General features: G+C 31.2%; 1 protein-coding gene across 2 annotated transcripts; it reads left to right on the top strand.

The window, feature by feature from the left end:
- The first annotated feature begins 1,142 nt into the window (after positions 1-1,142).
- On the top strand, positions 1,143-18,874 carry LOC143256298 (sn-1-specific diacylglycerol lipase ABHD11-like). Of its 2 annotated transcripts, none has more exons than XM_076513360.1 (7): positions 1,143-1,294; positions 3,048-3,342; positions 10,459-10,612; positions 10,904-11,077; positions 14,651-14,827; positions 15,788-15,954; positions 16,815-18,874. In XM_076513360.1, exons 2-7 carry the CDS (start codon positions 3,065-3,067, stop codon positions 16,966-16,968), a joined length of 1,104 nt encoding a protein of 367 aa, XP_076369475.1. In that variant the 5' UTR covers positions 1,143-1,294; positions 3,048-3,064; the 3' UTR covers positions 16,969-18,874. The 2 variants fall into 2 exon arrangements, with proteins under 2 accessions (XP_076369475.1, XP_076369476.1); XM_076513361.1 differs by having other exon boundaries at positions 1,167-2,333.
- The last annotated feature ends 255 nt before the right edge of the window (positions 18,875-19,129 follow it).

Here is a 19,129-nt window from a genome sequence, read left to right on the forward strand (position 1 = left end):
TGAATATGTATATACATCATGCATAAATTATTTTAATGCTTTAAAATCCAAACTATGTACCTGATTTTCAATAAGATTACCCTATGGGTGAACAATAAATTTACAGTATCGCAATGCAGGATCTATATTTCGTACGGGCGTATGCGCAAAAAAAAAGAAGAGGATATGCATATACATAGATATGGCTCTACAGCAAGGTTAAAACACTGTTTGCGATAAGTGCTCGCCTAGCATGGCCAGGTGGTTAAAGCACTTGATTCGTAACTGAGGGTCGCGGGTTTGAATGCCGTCGCACTAAACATGCTCGCTCTGTCAACCGTGGGGGCGTTATAAAGTGACGGTCAGTCCCACTACTCGTTGGTAAAAGAATAGCCCGAGAGTTGGCGGTGGGTGGTGATAATTAGCTGCATTTCCTCTAGTCTGACACTGTTAAATGAAAGACAGCTAACGCAGATAGCCCTCGTGTCGTTTTGTGTGAAATTAAAAGAAAACGATAAGTGCTAATCAAATTATTTTACAAAAGTTACTGCAATCATGTTTTCAACAGTTTATTAAAAACGTGTTTTCAATAATTGGTAAATTTAACTAATATGGTTATGATGTGGTGCTGCATTTCAGGAATAACATTCTAAAAAAACATAAATGTCCTATTTGTGTGTTTTACTTCTCTTCTTGGCTGATTCATTTTACCACTTTCTCCCGGTAGGATACTGGTAAGTTTACAGACTCACAATACTAAAATCCGTAGTTCAGTTATCTGCATTGAGCATGTCCAATATCCGAGTGTGAAGTTGCTTGAAAAAATGAACATCCCCACTGACTCAACAATAAGCCTGAAAACTTATGACGCTAGAAATTTGGATTCGAAACATATGAACACAGAACAAATACCCATGTGGATGAAACTTAAAATTGCCTGGTGAAAAAACACAAGTATGAAAAACGACATTATGAAATTCTTCAACCTTTTATTTCCAGATTCAAAGAATAGCCGATTTTGTAAGTTTGTGCTTAACAACAAACAAACTAATTTATTTCTTGCACTTGTTTGTATATAATGTTAAATTATGCGATTGTAATTTTTGAATGATTTTGATTAATTGTTATTAATCTTTTTAATGGTATCGTTCTCATATTTGCCGTTGTTATTCAATAGAGGGTGCTGTAGTGGTATATTCGTCTGCTTTGCTTAAGTTATTTGGGTATCCTGTGTGTGTTTGTGAATATGCGAGAAATAATTTGTTAGTTTGACTTGAAATTGAAACTGTTACATGGTGGCAATAATTGTATATACGTATGTACATCATATTATTCATAGTTTATTTGTAAATTGTAGTTGTAATTACAATATTGATGATAGTTTATCGTGATTGGTTGTTTGAATATATAAAAATGCTGGAGAAGCCGCGTTATATCGTAAAACTAAATGATGGCAGAAAATAAGATACGAAGAAGAGCATGGCCCTTCAGTTTAATGTAATACGTTATCGTGTTACGCCAATGGAAATTCAGCCATTAAAATATTTCCACCGTGTTCCAGTGTCAGAAAAATAAAATTTTTACGTGTTTTAAACTTGCATCCCATGGCTCTGTTGTCGTCAAAATTCTGTGCAGAGATATGAGGGGCTTTTAGCCTTTTTGATCCCTTAATGTAATCAATTTCTTACTTTTTTTTTTTTTCTCAAATGAGAACAGATTAAGAGATTTTAATTTATATAATCTACAAGAGAACCTTTCCATCCCAAGAATCATACCAGTAACCATATTGTGGGTCTTATCTAGTAAGTCTATGTTCTTTCTTAAAAGATAAAACCATGATTCAGGCGAGACTAAGTCTCCCTACTATATTCCTAACTTTTGGTAAGTTTGTTTATTGAATGCATCATGAAGTTATGTTAGTTTTACCACTAACATGGTAGCATGATCCATTCTTCTAGTCTTCTTATGGGTTCTTCTCTACAATAAATGTGTGATTGGAATAATGATAACTCAGTGTCCAATTTATCAGCTGAGCCAAGTCATTTTATAATTCCCTCAGTGTTCTTAGCATAGGTAGCGATATAAAAGATTTTAATGTCGTTAATAAACTACTAATTATGTCAGTTTCAATGTCATTAGTTTAAACAAAAGATATAGTTACTAATTATTTAGGCACTAAAAACAAGAATCCAGTTTGTGAAACAGTTTTAAGAATTGTTTTTTGTCTGTCTAAAATCCACTTAACAAATCTTTCACAAACTGTTATAAATGTGATGTTCTAACTTAATCATCTCTATGACACCTTTATGAAAATCTAAATATATACCAACTTTACCCTCTCTTCCATTATCCAGGTAAGTAACATCCCCTAAGAAATAGAATACTAAGTTTAGGTTAATTCATATTTCCTTTCTTTTATGATAACTCTTGTCATTAAATGGTTTTGCAAAGCTCATTTTATCAAACTGTTTAGAATTTTACCAATATGGAAGTAAGATTTATAATTTTTAGAACATTATGTTCCAGGAATACCATATATTGTATTCTTTATTAGTCAGGGTTATTAATTTGAGACAGCACTCAGCTTATGCTTGAGAATTGTTTTTAAAACTTTGATTCTATTTATGAAAGTACTGTAACATTCTAATTGTTGTTAATTAGTTTTATTTATTTATATTTTTGCTATTAAAGATATTTTAACTAATGAGAAATAGACCTAAACATCAGTTTAAATTCATTTTGAATATCATGGAAATTCTATGATATAGTTTAATATAATATAATGATATAGTGTAATATAATATAATGATATAGTTTAATATAATATAATGATATAGTTTAATGTAACATAATGATATAGTTTAATGTAATATAATATAATGATATAGTTTACTGTAATATAATATAATGATATAGTTTACTGTAATATAATATAATGATATAGTTTAATATAATATAATGATATAGTGTAATACCCACAGTAATTTTATTGTTTTTGGTTTCTGAGTTTTCTTTTAGGAATTAGTAAAGTAAACCTTATGATTTTTAACTAAAAACTCTAATTTCAGATCATCACATCAGAGAGATGGCCTGTATAAAATTGAGAATAAACCTACTAGATAAAAGTTTCTTGAATATTGTACATATGCCTCAATTCTGGCTTCAATCTGACAAGGTTTGGCTTAGCCAGAGGAAGTTTTCATGCCAAATTAACTTTCACAGACCCTTACTTTGTTACAAACGAGAAATCAAGATAGCAAAAAATCATTGGAAAAACAATTTCATCTACATGTCACGTCCCACTTTCGGAGCTTGGAGATTGTGTACAACGTGGATTGGCTCTCACAAAAGTTCACAGAAAGGGTAATAATTTCCAGTATATGAAAATTTTAATGTGGAAATTATTTTGTAAAATAATAAAACATGTTGGTGATGCTTGTGTCTAGATGACAAAACATGCTGGTAATGCTTGTGTCTAGATGACAAAACATGTTAGTAATGCTTGTGTCTAGATGACAAAACATGCTGGTAAAGCTTGCGTCTAGATGACAAAACATGCTGATAATGCTTGCGTCTAGATGACAAAACATGCTGATAATGCTTGTGTCTAGATGACAAAACATGCTGGTAATGCTTGTGTCTAGATGACAAAACATGTTAGTAATGCTTGTGTCTAGATGACAAAACATGTTAGTAATGCTTGTGTCTAGATGACAAAACATGCTGATAATGCTTGTGTCTAGATGACAAAACATGTTAGTAATCCTTGTGTCTAGATGACAAAACATGTTAGTAATGCTTGTGTCTAGATGACAAAACATGCTGATAATGCTTGCGTCTAGATGACAAAACATGCTGATAATGCTTGTGTCTAGATGACAAAACATGCTGGTAAAGCTTGCGTCTAGATGACAAAACATGCTGATAATGCTTGCGTCTAGATGACAAAACATGCTGATAATGCTTGTGTCTGGATGACAAAACATGCTGGTAATGCTTGTGTCTAGATGACAAAACATGTTAGTAATGCTTGTGTCTAGATGACAAAACATGTTAGTAATGCTTGTGTCTAGATGACAAAACATGTTAGTAATGCTTGTGTCTAGATGACAAAACGTGCTGGTAATGCTTGTGTCTAGATGACAAAACATGCTGATAATGCTTGCGTCTAGATGACAAAACATGCTGATAATGCTTGTGTCTAGATGACAAAACATGCTGGTAATGCTTGTGTCTAGATGACAAAACATGCTGGTAATGCTTGTGTCTAGATGACAAAACATGTTAGTAATGCTTGTGTCTAGATGACAAAACATGCTGATAATGCTTGTGTCTAGATGACAAAACATGTTAGTAATCCTTGTGTCTAGATGACAAAACATGTTAGTAATGCTTGTGTCTAGATGACAAAACATGTTAGTAATGCTTGTGTCTAGATGACAAAACATGCTGATAATGCTTGCGTCTAGATGACAAAACATGCTGATAATGCTTGTGTCTAGATGACAAAACATGCTGGTAAAGCTTGCGTCTAGATGACAAAACATGCTGATAATGCTTGCGTCTAGATGACAAAACATGCTGATAATGCTTGTGTCTAGATGACAAAACATGCTGGTAATGCTTGTGTCTAGATGACAAAACATGCTGATAATGCTTGTGTCTAGATGACAAAACATGTTAGTAATCCTTGTGTCTAGATGACAAAACATGTTAGTAATGCTTGTGTCTAGATGACAAAAGATGCTGGTAATGCTTGTGTCTAGATGACAAAACATGCTGGTAAAGCTTGTGTCTAGATGACAAAAGATGCTGGTAATGCTTGTGTCTAGATGACAAAACATGCTGGTAAAGCTTGTGTCTAGATGACAAAAGATGCTGGTAATGCTTGTGTCTAGATGACAAAACATGTTAGTAATGCTTGTGTCTAGATGACAAAACATGTTAGTAATGCTTGTGTCTAGATGACAAAACATGCTGGTAATGCTTGTGTCTGGATGACAAAAGATGCTGGTAATGCTTGTGTCTAGATGACAAAACATGTTAGTAATGCTTGTGTCTAGATGACAAAACATGCTGGTAAAACTTGCGTCTAGATGACAAAACATGCTGGTAATGCTTGTGTCTAGATGACAAAACATGTTAGTAATGCTTGTGTCTAGATGACAAAACATGCTGGTAAAGCTTGCGCCTAGATGACAAAACATGCTGGTAATGCTTGTGTCTAGATGACAAAACATGTTAGTAATGCTTGTGTCTAGATGACAAAACATGCTGGTAATGCTTGTGTCTGGATGACAAAAGATGCTGGTAATGCTTGTGTCTAGATGACAAAACATGTTAGTAATGCTTGTGTCTAGATGACAAAACATGTTAGTAATGCTTGTGTCTAGATGACAAAACGTGCTGGTAATGCTTGTGTCTAGATGACAAAACATGTTAGTAATGCTTGTGTCTAGATGACAAAACATGTTAGTAATGCTTGTGTCTGGATGACAAAACATGCTGGTAAAGCTTGTGTCTAGATGACAAAACATGTTAGTAATGCTTGTGTCTAGATGACAAAACATGCTGGTAATGCTTGTGTCTGGATGACAAAAGATGCTGGTAATGCTTGTGTCTAGATGACAAAACATGTTAGTAATGCTTGTGTCTAGATGACAAAACATGTTAGTAATGCTTGTGTCTGGATGACAAAAGATGCTGGTAATGCTTGTGTCTAGATGACAAAACATGTTAGTAATGCTTGTGTCTAGATGACAAAACTTGTTAGTAAAGCTTGTGTCTAGATGACAAAACATGCTGGTAAAGCTTGTGTCTAGATGACAAAACATGCTGGTAATGCTTGGGTCTAGATGACAAAAGATGCTGGTAATGCTTGTGTCTAGATGACAAAACTTGTTAGTAAAGCTTGTGTCTAGATGACAAAACGTGCTGGTAATGCTTGTGTCTGGATGACAAAACATGCTGGTAAAGCTTGTGTCTGGATGACAAAACATGTTAGTAAAGCTTGTGTCTAGATGACAAAACGTGCTGGTAATGTTTGTCTAGATCAAAAAAGTGGAGCTTTTCATTGTATTTATTGTACAATAGTAATTATACAGATGGGTAAGGCATTCTTTTATTCCCATGGAGAGAATAACTATTGTTGGTTAGATTAAGTGATAAAGTTAATAAGTGTATATTAGATTCATGTTTAAAAAAGTTTTATATACAAAACACATGACTGTCACTATAAGACTTTTCCTCCTTTTGTCCAGAATTATTATTCAAATAATTAACTGTAGTCAAGAGTCATTATAACTGAAGTTGCAGTATTGATAACTATTATATGGAAGTACTTTATACTGTTAAGAGAATGATATATTATTTTAACAAATATAATTTTTGATATGAGTGTGGATGTTTTTTTTAGAAGTTTGATTTAATAAAAAACAATCATAACCTCATATTGACAGTTCTTATTACTGCCACAACACCTTGTAAGTTTGTGTTTTTAGATCAAGGCAACTTCTGAATATCAGTTACCTCAACTGTTGCAGGTTTGTTTTTTTATTATCTGGTTTACAAAGGAAGTTTATCAGTTGTGATATTAATGGGTATCACTAAGAATTATATAACCAAGTATACAATTAATCTTGGAATGTTATAACTAAGAATTCCTTTCAGTTTCTGACTGATCTATTAGTTGTATTTATTGTAGAGAATTGTTTATAGCTCTGTTTGAAAATATGTTCACTTTTACTTGGACTACAATGTAATGTCTAACATGTGAAAGTCACAAGTTTAACAAGTGGATATTTTAATTTCATGAACTCTGGTCACATAAATAAGTTTGATTTACATTGCAGTGATTCAGAAGATCTACTGTATAACCAGTAGTAGTTTGTTAAATGAAACTGTAAATCTCTAAGTTTAAATTAATATGATTGTTGCTCTAGATACTTATCTGTTGTACAACTGTTTTTATCATATATGAAGCTAGGCATAGAAATTCTGGTTACATGAAAATACAGATTTAACTTTTAAGATGCGACAAGTTTAAATACAAGTATTATATAATTTGTTGAACAGTTGAGAAATACAAAATTTGTTGTCCAAATAATTGTAATTAGTTACGCAGTCATTGTCTTGAACATTAGGAGCATTTGTTTTTAAGCCAAATCACATTTCTTACAACATTTCCATGTGCTTAGACCATTTTCAGCTATCTTTAAACTATGTAACTATTTCACATTAAATGTCAAGGTATCTTAGAAGGATAGAAAAATTAAGCATATGAGAACATGGTAACCCTAGTTCTAGGTCCAGTTTCATACCCCATTTTGAACATGGTAAACCCAGTTCTAGGTCCAGTTTCATTCTCCATTTTGAACATGATAACCCTAGTTCTAGGATCAGTTTCATACCCCATTTTGAATGTGGTAACCTGAGTTCTAGGTCCAGTTTCATACTCCATTTTGAACATGGTAATCCAAGTTCTAGGTCCAGTTTCATACCCCATTTTGAACATGGTAACCCTAGTTCTAGGTCCAGTTTCATACCCCATTTTGAACATGGTAACCCTAGTTCTAGGTTCAGTTTCATACCCCATTTTAAACGTGGTAACCCTAGTTCTAGGTCCAGTTTCATACCCCATTATGGACTACAATATATAAAACAGGCTTACATTGGATTGCAGATAAATTTTGTTTGATTTTAAATTTTATTCATTTAACCTAAAGATAGGATTACCATATTATGCCCTGTTTTTATAACTGGTACAAAATTAAGTGAAAAATTCTATTACCTTGATTTTAAAAAAGTTTTTCTATATTTTATATTTTCAATGCATTTTTCTGTAGTTTTTTAACATGAAAAATATTATCAAATTTTATCTAATATTGAATAAAGAATTTGTTAAAAATGAAGTTATGAATAAAAAGAGAATCCTTACACTTATGAAAGAACATTATGTTCTGGTCAGGTGTATCCATATAGTTAAGTTCAAATTATTTATATATAATAAACCCATTTTGTATCATTTAATTTAAAACATGAAACTTCTATAAACAGATGGGGATATCTTCTTCAAGTGTAAAATTGCCCTTGGGTAGGGTTTTTATTCATTTTTATAAAGACTCCTTCAACCTAAGTGTTTTTCCCACATTGTGAAACTTTTTAATTGATTTATTATTGTTACTAAAGTTTAAATACTGAATGTTGGGTTATAAATAAGTTTTGAGTTATGTGCTAGATCACTGTTATAATCACCTAAGTGTGATATTAATTAGTGATTTTCCTTTTTAATTGATTTATTATTGTTACTAAAGTTTAAATACTGAATGCTGGATTATAAATAAGTTTTGAGTTATGTGCTAGATCACTGTTATAATCACCTAAGTGTGATATTAATTAGTGTTTTTCCTTTTTAATTGATTTATTATTGTTACTAAAGTTTAAATACTGAATGCTGGGTTATAAATAAGTTTTGAGTTATGTGCTAGATCACTGTTATAATCACCTAAGTGTGATATTAATTAGTGATTTTCCTTTTTAATTGATTTATTATTGTTACTAAAGTTTAAATACTGAATGCTGGGTTATAAATAAGTTTTGAGTTATGTGCTAGATCACTGTTATAATCACCTAAGTGTGATATTGATTAGTGATTTTCCTTTTTAATTGATTTATTATTGTTACTAAAGTTTAAATACTGAATGCTGGGTTATAAATAAGTTTTGAGTTATGTGCTAGATCACTGTTATAATCACCTAAGTGTGATATTAATTAGTGATTTTCCTTTTTAATTGATTTATTATTGTTACTAAAGTTTAAATACTGAATGCTGGGTTATAAATAAGTTTTGAGTTATGTGCTAGATCACTGTTATAATCACCTAAGTGTGATATTAATTAGTGATAATATTGTGTATTTCTATTATAGTAAAAAAAGGTGTATATAGAAAACTTTGTTTGGTGCATATTTCTGTTTAAATATATATCTCTTCATTGGCTTTTAATTATATATATATATATATATATATATATATAATTCAACTTCTGTTTCTAGCCAGTTTGTCCAGTGAACTTCTAACTCATATCTTCACCTGAGCTCACACTCCCAGTCTCTTTAATGTAATGGTAACCAATGGATACTTGTTGTTTCATGTCATTCATATTAACAGTTTATATATTGGTTGAAATTAATGGCTTGGAAGTGATAAAGAAAATTTATCTCATCAGATAGTGTTCTAAACTAACTGAACCTGCCTGTCTAGACTTTTGTGGAAAGGCACACAGTTATTTGGAAGTATGAAAAAGTAGATGATTGGAAGTTAAGGATCCAACCACAGTTACTCACATGACAGGATAAGTGAGTTATACCCAGATACTGTTGCATAGGAAACAGAGAAAAATAGCTTGGCTTGTCAACTGAATTCTAAAGCAATTGAATTGGCCTAAGTGGATTTTTGACAAGTAAAAGAAAATTGTATAGCTTTTAAGATACAAAATAGAGAAAAATATTGTAAAGAATTTTTATATATATGTTTAATGTTTCAAATATATAATTTTAAAAAGGAGTGGAGTGTGTGCTGTTCATTTATCATTAAATTTATTGCTAACAAGTCACAGATACCTACTCTAGAAGAATCCTTAGCCATATCTTTACATTATTCTATAATATATAATCAACTTGAAAAGTTTCTAACAACAGTGTATAGTTCCATATAACTTTAATATTTAATAGTAATGAATATTAAGTTTCAGAGAAAACAGTGAATAAGCAAAATAAATTGTGTTTATTTACTGCTATTTGTTTAAAAAATACACTATGAAAATCATAGGCATCCCTAAAATGCCTAAATTTTACCCTAAAAATAATTTAAAATAAGCACTAATTTTTTCCAGATAGTGTTTGAAATCCTTCATTCTGATCCTCACTGAATACAAACTTGTTTTATATTGTGTTTTGACTGCTAATTTATTGCCATATTGAGAGAAGTCTAGAGAAGGATTATTTCTATGCTTGCAGTAGCTTAAGTCTGATCCAGGGTATTCTTTATAGAATTCTGATGTATTATCCACTTAACTTGGGTCTACCTTTAAATTTTTCTTAATTCATTACAAAATCCAAGGCTGTACTGGGTCATTAAGTACTTAGAATGAGGTTGTGATGGTTAGGTAACATTAAGACTTGTTCGGCTACTAACTACAACAACAGTCGATTTCCAGTTACTACAACCACACTGTAAATACATATCTGTTAAGTACTTAATGGTTGGTGACTAGTTAAGAATTTAAGTTTGATTAATTTTAATTTGTTTCTTTTTGTCTGTATTAGATTTTTAGAACAATTGGTTCTCAACAGATTCAAACTGCAAGTTGTTGAAACTGAGAAAAAAAAGTCAAATAAATTGTGATCTGTGTGTTATTAAAAGAATTTATCCTTTATAAAAAAAAAAAACTTATCAGAAGTTGACCACTGTTTGCTTCATAGGATAACCCCGTCAAGTTATCGTGATGCTTCTTATGAAAGTACAAGAGATGTTCCAAAACATTGTCAGCCAGTTGTGGTTCTCCATGGTTTGCTGGGTTCCAAAATGAATTGGAAAACTATGGCAAAAGTTATTTCTTTAAAGAGTGGTAGAAAGGTAAGTTTTTGTGTCCTGTTATGTTTCTGATATTTGAAATTTGTTTAAAATAAATTTTTTTTTATAACTTTCTGGTAAATGTTAATTCTCAGAATTTTTCAAAATTATATTTGAAAAATTATAAAATTTCTTCAAACTGAACCATGAAAATTTTTGAAACATAAAATATTCATAATATTCTTTTTCTTTAATAAGTGAAAATTGTCCAAGTGAATTACTAACCAGATTGAGTTTGTTATCTTTTAGTTATGCAAACAAATTGATCACAAGTCTGACTGAACATTTTCAAAGGTATTTGCCTTAGATGCCAGAAACCATGGTGATAGCCCTCACACAGAGGAGATGGATTATCACAGCATGGCAGCTGATACTGAATACTTCATGGATAACATGGGCTTGTGCCAAGTAGTGCTTATTGGACACAGTATGGGAGGGAGAACTGCCATGACATTGGCCTTGAAAAAAGTGAGTCAGAAACTTGTTTGATTACTGTAATGTTAAGGATTTCTTGGTTTGATTACTGTAATGTTAAGGATTTCTTGGTTTGATTACTGTAATGTTAAGGATTTCTTGGTTTGATTACTGTAATGTTAAGGATTTCTTGGTTTGATTACTGTAATGTTAAGGATTTCTTGGTTTGATTACTGTAATGTTAAGGATTTCTTGGTTTGATTACTGTAATGTTAAGGATTTCGTGGTTTGATTACTGTAATGTTAAGGATTTCTATGAACAGTAATAGTACTGGTTGTATGTGAAAGTGAATTTCACTTGGTTTTGCAGTTGAAAAAATGATCAAATATGAAACAGATTTCATAAAAGGCTGAATTTGTTTGATGAATATTTTTCAAGACATAAATCATTGAGAAAAATCAATTATTCTTTCATTTTACCTTTTCTTAACTTTCCATTATATTAGTGTGGTTTTCAAACTATGTCACTACCATTTGTTGGAAGAGTTTCATCAAATTAAAATTAATTAGGAATATAAAAGAACTCTACAAAATATATTACATGTGTCAACAGGGATGTTGTATGAATAAAGTAGATTACCTTTATTAGTGGGTTAGGGTGTCTTCAGTAAAAGAAGTTTGGAAATCACTTCCCCTACTGAACAAAAGTAAAATAATCTCTAAAATCCCACGTTTATTACTACTTTGTAAAAGCCTGTTTCTTACTGTAAACATCCTTACGTTTATTACTACTTTGTAAAGGCCTGTTTCTTTCTGTAAACATTCTTACATTTATTACTACTTTGTAAAGGCCTGTTTCTTTCTGTAAAAATCCTTACGTTTATTACTACTTTGTAAAGGCCTGTTTCTTTGTAAAAATCCTTACGTTTATTACTACTTTGTAAAGGCCTGTTTCTTTCACATTTAATAGAACCTTAATAACAATGTATGGAATCAATTAAACATTTCTTTCAAGTTATATACTTTCACAGCTTTGAGTAGAATTTATTATTTAAATCATATGAAGTTTTTACCATTAATTACAGTTTGTGCTTTTGTGGAATAATCCTAAAGAAGCTTTCAAGTGAAATGATGAGTGTGAATAAAAACAACACTTTGGTGTTATAAGGTCATTTATTTCTAGTGTTAATGTTGTGGTTTAAGTTTAACCATTCTCCTTCATGTGTTATTTATGTGAAAAATTGTGAGCATCCTAAAGATCCTGAACTCATGCTATGTTGTCACTTAACAACTGATAATTTCAGCTGATGGCTATACTAAACAATAAGAAAAATATGGTACATCCTCTCAGTTATCAAGAATATGTGTTAAAAGAACAGTTGTTTTATTCTCACATATGAAACAGCTGCATCATGTTGTATAAAGTGAAAAGCAATATCCATATATGTGTGTGTTGAGCTTGGAATTCTTCTATAGTAGGTGTCTGTGACTTTTTGGTGATAAATTTGGCAATAAACAAACAGTATGCACTCCACTTGTTTTTTTAAAATAATATATGTTTGAAACAAGTCAAACGTTTGCACAAAAATTCTCTACACACTGGAGATCACAGCTGTATCTTAAACACTATACAGTTCTTTGCATCAAAAGTCCACTTAGGCTAATTCAGTTACTTCAAAATTCACTGGACAAGCTGAACTATTATTTATTTATTTTTATTGCAATAGTATCCATGTATAATTCACTTATGCTGTCACATAAGTTACTACAGTTGCATCTTGAACTCCTAATAATTGTCTGATCTTCATACTTCCCATAATCATCTGTCTTTTGTCAGAGTCCAGACAGGTGGGTTCAGTTAGTTTAGAACACCCTTTGATAAGACCTATTATTTTCCTTATCTCTTTCAAACTGTTGACCTCACTTTAACATATCAACCATTAGACTTCCACACTGGTTAACTTTACATTTTCTCCAGACTGTACTTCTCTTTCACATTACTTTATTTTTACTCTGTTTCCATTTGTCTAGTTGCAGCTATTTATACATCTGTCATGTAGACCTTATAGAAATCTCCATAGCATTGACATCAATAAATTATAAACAAATTAATAAACAAAACTGTACACTAAACAGCATTTTATATCTGAAAGTTCCTAATAACTAATATGCGAGACATCCACATATTAAGTATATATTAAATACTGAAAATGAGTTATTGTTAATATTTTATATGCTTTTAAACAAATCTGATGATGGTAGAATTTATTCTAAATGAAGGGGTAATACTCTATTCATCATTCAATAACTTCAACAATTGTCTGACTGTGTTGATTTTTAATTCTCTCTGTAACTTAAAATATGTACTGTTCATTACGAGTTTGAAGTTTCACTGGTGATTTAATATGTGACATGTATATATATATATATATATATATATATATATATTATATGGTGCTTAACAAAAATTTGTATACCACAAGAAGGGTACAAAATAATTATTAAGCTTACTTTAATATTCAAATGAGGAGTTTCATCTGTTGGGGCTGAAGCACTGATAGCTTGGTAACTGAGCCTGGATCTCAAGGCAGAAGGACTCCCAATAGCACAAATTCTTTGTTCTGTAAAAAGAAGTCTGGACGATGACCCTTGTAATAAAGCTGCCATTGTTACAAGACAGATGCAAGTGTGCCCAAATAATATCGGATGATATCTTCATAACATGGTTACAATGGCAAAGTGGGCAGATAAAAGCCACTATTCACTCCAGGAAGTAACATACATTGACAGTAGTGGGCATCACAGATGTTATCAGATGCTACTACATTTCTTAGACATTAATATTTTACATGAAGTCCATAATTTCATAGATCTCAAACAATGGATACTTTTTGGCTTCTCACTGTCGTCCAGGTATTTTCTTTAAACTATTTGCAAATCACTACAAATGCTGTGGTATTTCTGTTATCATGTGGGGTGTTATTTGGATAGATGGACTATCAGAACTTGTAATATGCAATGTGATAATCGTTGTTACTTCATATTTCATAATTGTCAAGTAAAGTTTTCTAATGTCTATCAATGATTAACTTACTATATAAGACAGTGTTTTCATGTATATTTTTTATTCAGTCAGAAGGAAGGCTCAAAGCATTATCACTCTCCTGTGACCAGGAGAGAATGTGAACTCTATCGAGCATGAGTGGTCCATCTTGCTTATAAAGCATCTCAAGAAGCCAACATCTAGAGATGCCCTGATGGTAATCCTGTGTACTTTGTTTAGTATTCCTTCTCAACTGGGTGTCTTTATACTTATTAGTAAGATGTATAATTGTTATTGTGTTGAACCATGTCACTTCATTCAAGAAAGGTGATGACAATTGGAAAGGAAAAGTTTCATTTGAAAAATGTGTGTACATGGGGCTTGAAGCTATTAGTAACTAGCATCAGCTTCTGAGACCTAGCATGAACCAAGGGACTTGGCACCAAGCTCAAGCCAGGATAATTTTTTTTAACAATTTCATTTGTTTTTACTACCATACCTAGCTAGACAGCATTAATCATAATTTTCAAATAATTTAAGCAGTCAAATATAACATAAAACTGTAATTATTCTACCAATTATAGCCCCATCTGGTGGAAAAGCTAGTAATTGTAGATGTGAGTCCAGTGAACAGCAACAAGGGCTCACAGATTTTCCAGTATTTAAAAGCTATGAGATTAGCCACTGAACAACTATCAGATGACATACCTGTCACGAGAGCCAGAACAATACTTGACAATGTACTTTCTTCATCAATCCCAGTAAGTATGGATATTACCCAAATTTGTTCATTATAATGCAACAATTTTATTTTTTCCCTTTTCTTTTATTCTTGTGATTTCAGTTTATTGATATAAAATAATTAGTTTTCCTACATCAGGTCAATAATTATTTTCAAGTGCCAGCATGTGGTATTTTAATAACCTTTTCACATCATGTTATACATTTCTTCAAAAGTATTACTTTATGTTTATTTCTAAGATTTTAAAATAAACATAATAACTTGTTTGATATTCTAATTTAACTTTTACTAGATCCTTTAGATTATGAAATTGACATTAATTAGTAACTCAGTAATCCACATAGTTACTTGGTGGTAATGACCATGTGTCAACACAAACTTGTAAGGTTACATTGAAAAGTCCTAAGCAATTGTCGTAAAACTATTTCAAGTGTTTTGAGAGCTTGTACAAAGACATGAACATGGGTAAACTTGTTCGCGGTCATGCTACACATGGTTATTGTTAAACTTTTTGAATTAAGAAAAAGAATCACTTCTGAATTGTATCTTCATGAAGGATTAGGCTACAACTCAATACTTTGTCTTCTACGTCTTCTCTTATAGATTTGACTCAGGAGATAAGTATCATCACTGGCTGATATCTTTCAAAGAACAGACACATTGAATTGGTTCTTATACTAATGAATTTATTTTAAAATTTACATTAACATAAAGATAAAACTGGTAATAACTGGCAATGTTGAAACATAAAAGTAAAAAAGTACAAGGCATATAGTCCAGTTTCAAATTATATAGGTTAGGTTCTTCAAAGTAACCTTCTTGTTTGGTACAAGTCAGAACAACAATAAAGAAATAACGACTGCTACGTGAAAGGGGTTTTGGTTTTTTACTTGTTGCTTCCCACTGTTAAAAAGTTAAATACATGAATCTTGAGGTCTGTAATGATGGCACATTTTCTACCAGGATTTTGGTTTCGCAGTTTATACTCACAAACCTGATAGCAAGTGAAAATGGGATTACTTGGCGGGTTAATGTGGATGCTTTGGAAAGAAAGTTTTTTACGGATCTTGCAACATTTCCAGAGTTTAGTGACTGTTACAGTGGAGAAACTTTATTCATTTGTGGGGGAAAATCTAGCTATGTCAGGTAAGGATTAAATATGTTATTTACATGACCGTAATATGAGGTGTAGTTCAGCTTTGTGTAGGAAGATAACATTTTTGATCTTACTATATGCACCAATATGTGGTTCTGTTTATATCTGAGAAGTTGAAATATTGTTGTCTTTAAGGGTATGATACTGATGAAAACAAGTTCACAAACTCATTTGGTATTAACATGTGGCTGTCAAAGATTATAACATTTCTTTATAAAACTATCAATAATTACACCAAATAGTACAGTAATACATGTTCATGTGTATTTAAACTCCAGAAGAAATTAAAGCTAACAAATAATTTTTTAAATTGATACTTGAAACCATCAGTACATGCCAAAACTTGATAATTACAGAACTGAGGAAATGGACAGAGACAATTGTACATTTTCATAAATATTTATTAACAACCATGGTTTCACCAATAAAGGCATCAGAAAACATGTTAGTTTTTCATTTATTACTTTGTCTTTTGTTCCCTCGATTATGTAATAATTTTTTCCCCTTTTTCCTTTAATGTTAGTCGAATGATGGGTGACAATCTGCACAGTTATAATGAGTTTTAGTGGTCAGACATTACCCAATCATTTTAAGGACAAGTTACAAAGAAACTGTTCAAAACAAAAAGTGGAACAATACTTGCTCATTACAAAATAGTGCCTGCTGCATGTAGGTTTGATTTAATTACGTCACAATTTTTAAAAGGTAATTATGCATCATCTGTTTATTTTTCTGTTGTCAAAGCTTTATGATTTTCTTCAGTTTCTAAGAATAATGTTGTTTTTAGTTCTGTATTTAAATGGTTCATGTAAGACTCTTTACAATATTACTAATAACCAATTGTTTCTAGGAAGGAAGATCATGAACAAATTCATGAACTATTTCCAAAGGCCAAGATGTTATACATCGAGGAAGCTGGCCACTGGGTTCATTCAGAGAGACCAGCACAGTTTTTGGATGCTGTTTTAGAGTTTCTAGACATCAAAGATCAAACAAAGTGCTGATTGTTTTCAAAGAATCCTAAGGTGAAGGATTAAGGCAACATTTCCCAAAATCCTGTTAATTTTGTATCATTGTATATTGGCTCTACCCTAATCTCTTATATCCTCCTGGGGGATATGTCCCACACTTTAGGAAATGCTAGGATAAGGTATTGTTTTTAATACCACATGTTTAAATATATTGTCCTGTTAAAATGATTATAGTAGAATCCATATCTATTTTATAAATCTTATGGCCCACCCTCAGTCAGTTAATTAATTATAGAATTCAGGGCTGCAAGTAACCATTTTATTAGACACGCCACTTTTATTGATCAAGATACAATTACAGTTTTCTTTATCTATTTTCTTCTATAAAAGAAAAAACGATACGTTGAAAATAACTGTACCCGTAAAAATATATCTTGTCAGTACCTTTCATGTGACAACGTACACTCTAGATATCAAATTTAAGTAAAAATCATAATTCTAACTCAACAAATATTGTTCAGTCATTAGTTTGGTATCATTTAGTTAATGTAATTTCTAAAGAAATAAATCTTATTACTTTCAGTTATTATTCTGTAAACAATCCACTTGTCAGTTTTTCTGCCCATCCCATAGTAAAACATATTTAAATTGTCGAGAATATAATTAACAGTGTCATATTTCTTGAACAGTTTTATTACTAATTTACTACAACCTTCCATGTATGATATCACAGCTATTGGTCTGAACACTTACTAATGAAGCACAGCCACAGAGCATATTATATATAGAGTAATTACAGTGAGAAGTAATTTATACTTTTGTGGAAATATTACTAGTTAGTTGTTTTTATAAACATTCTTTGTAATGTACACAATACCAAATTTGAATATCATCCAATGTCTGACTGTTATGTGCAACTTAGAGTTCAAAAGGTATATCTGCATTCATTGTTTTGAATTAATGAGTCCTAAATGTTATTAACAAGAGACTTAAAGTAGAAAATACCAAAACAAATTTATTAAGTCTGAGAAACCAATAGCCAAACACTCTGGATACAGAAATTGCTAATTCCATATGTAGAAACTTACTTAAGTATCATTGTACGTACTGTCCAATGTATTCACGTTGCTAGAAGTGTAGCTGGTATGTTTGAATGATATAACACTTAAGTCTGTTGTTTTGGGTTGTAAGAATACTGCTAACCCCTCAAATTTTAGTATGTTAATTTACATAATAATAAAATTATTTGGCCACTGTATTTTTGTAGTAGTTTAGTTTAGTCAGTGGAATGTGTTTAAAGATTTCCACCTCAGAATTGTACAGGCAGGTTCCAATATATATATACACGGGATGTTTTATAACAGTATATAAAGCAAAATCCAGCTTCACTAGTGTATAGATTTTATTTGACTGACTTTATACACAAAATCTAGTACTTCTTACGTTAAGTAGCACTTATTCTAACTTTTTAATTGGGTTCTAGTGAATTTCTGTAATACTTGTCTAATAGCATTAATTTAGTGATATATATGTTTGTGCATAGCTAGACAGATGGAGATATGCAGTTCTGCAAGTGATTATCTTTGTAATCAAGATAGTCTGTTTTCAGACAGTGTAATTTCCTGGAATACTGGGAGAAGGTAAGATCACCAGTATAAATAGTGAAGTTAGATTTATCAGAGTAATGGAGTATTTTCTACTCCTGTTTTTATACATTTACGTTTAAAGTAATTATTGGAAAAATGAGTTAGGGTTTTATGCTTATGTAAACAGAATTTGTTTGTTTTATGCTGATCAGCAACTTCCTGGTAACAGTATGAATGGAATATTTGTGAAATGTAAACTTGTCTTTAATTAACGAGTATTGCCAAGTATCAAAGATTAAGTTATTAATTACATACAATAAATGTGCTAATTTGTTGAACAACAAAAATTCAAATTAAGCCTGTGGTTTTCTTGAGAAGGCCTAACATAAAGCAGTGGTATGTTCAAAGAGTTTGTACATTATCTCTCTGGGAATGTTTACAGAAAGACTCACTCTGTCAATTATTTATTGGATAAAGTCGATATGATATTACACCTTGTATTCCAAACATATTTGTGTTGAGGTATTTAATTGTAATTGAAGAAAACTACTGATAAGTTTACTTAGTCCACCAAACAGTACTGTTACTGAAGTCAAACACTGGTTAAT

This window comes from Tachypleus tridentatus, chromosome 7, assembly GCF_004210375.1.
Source record: "Tachypleus tridentatus isolate NWPU-2018 chromosome 7, ASM421037v1, whole genome shotgun sequence".
Taxonomy (NCBI): domain Eukaryota; kingdom Metazoa; phylum Arthropoda; class Merostomata; order Xiphosura; family Limulidae; genus Tachypleus; species Tachypleus tridentatus.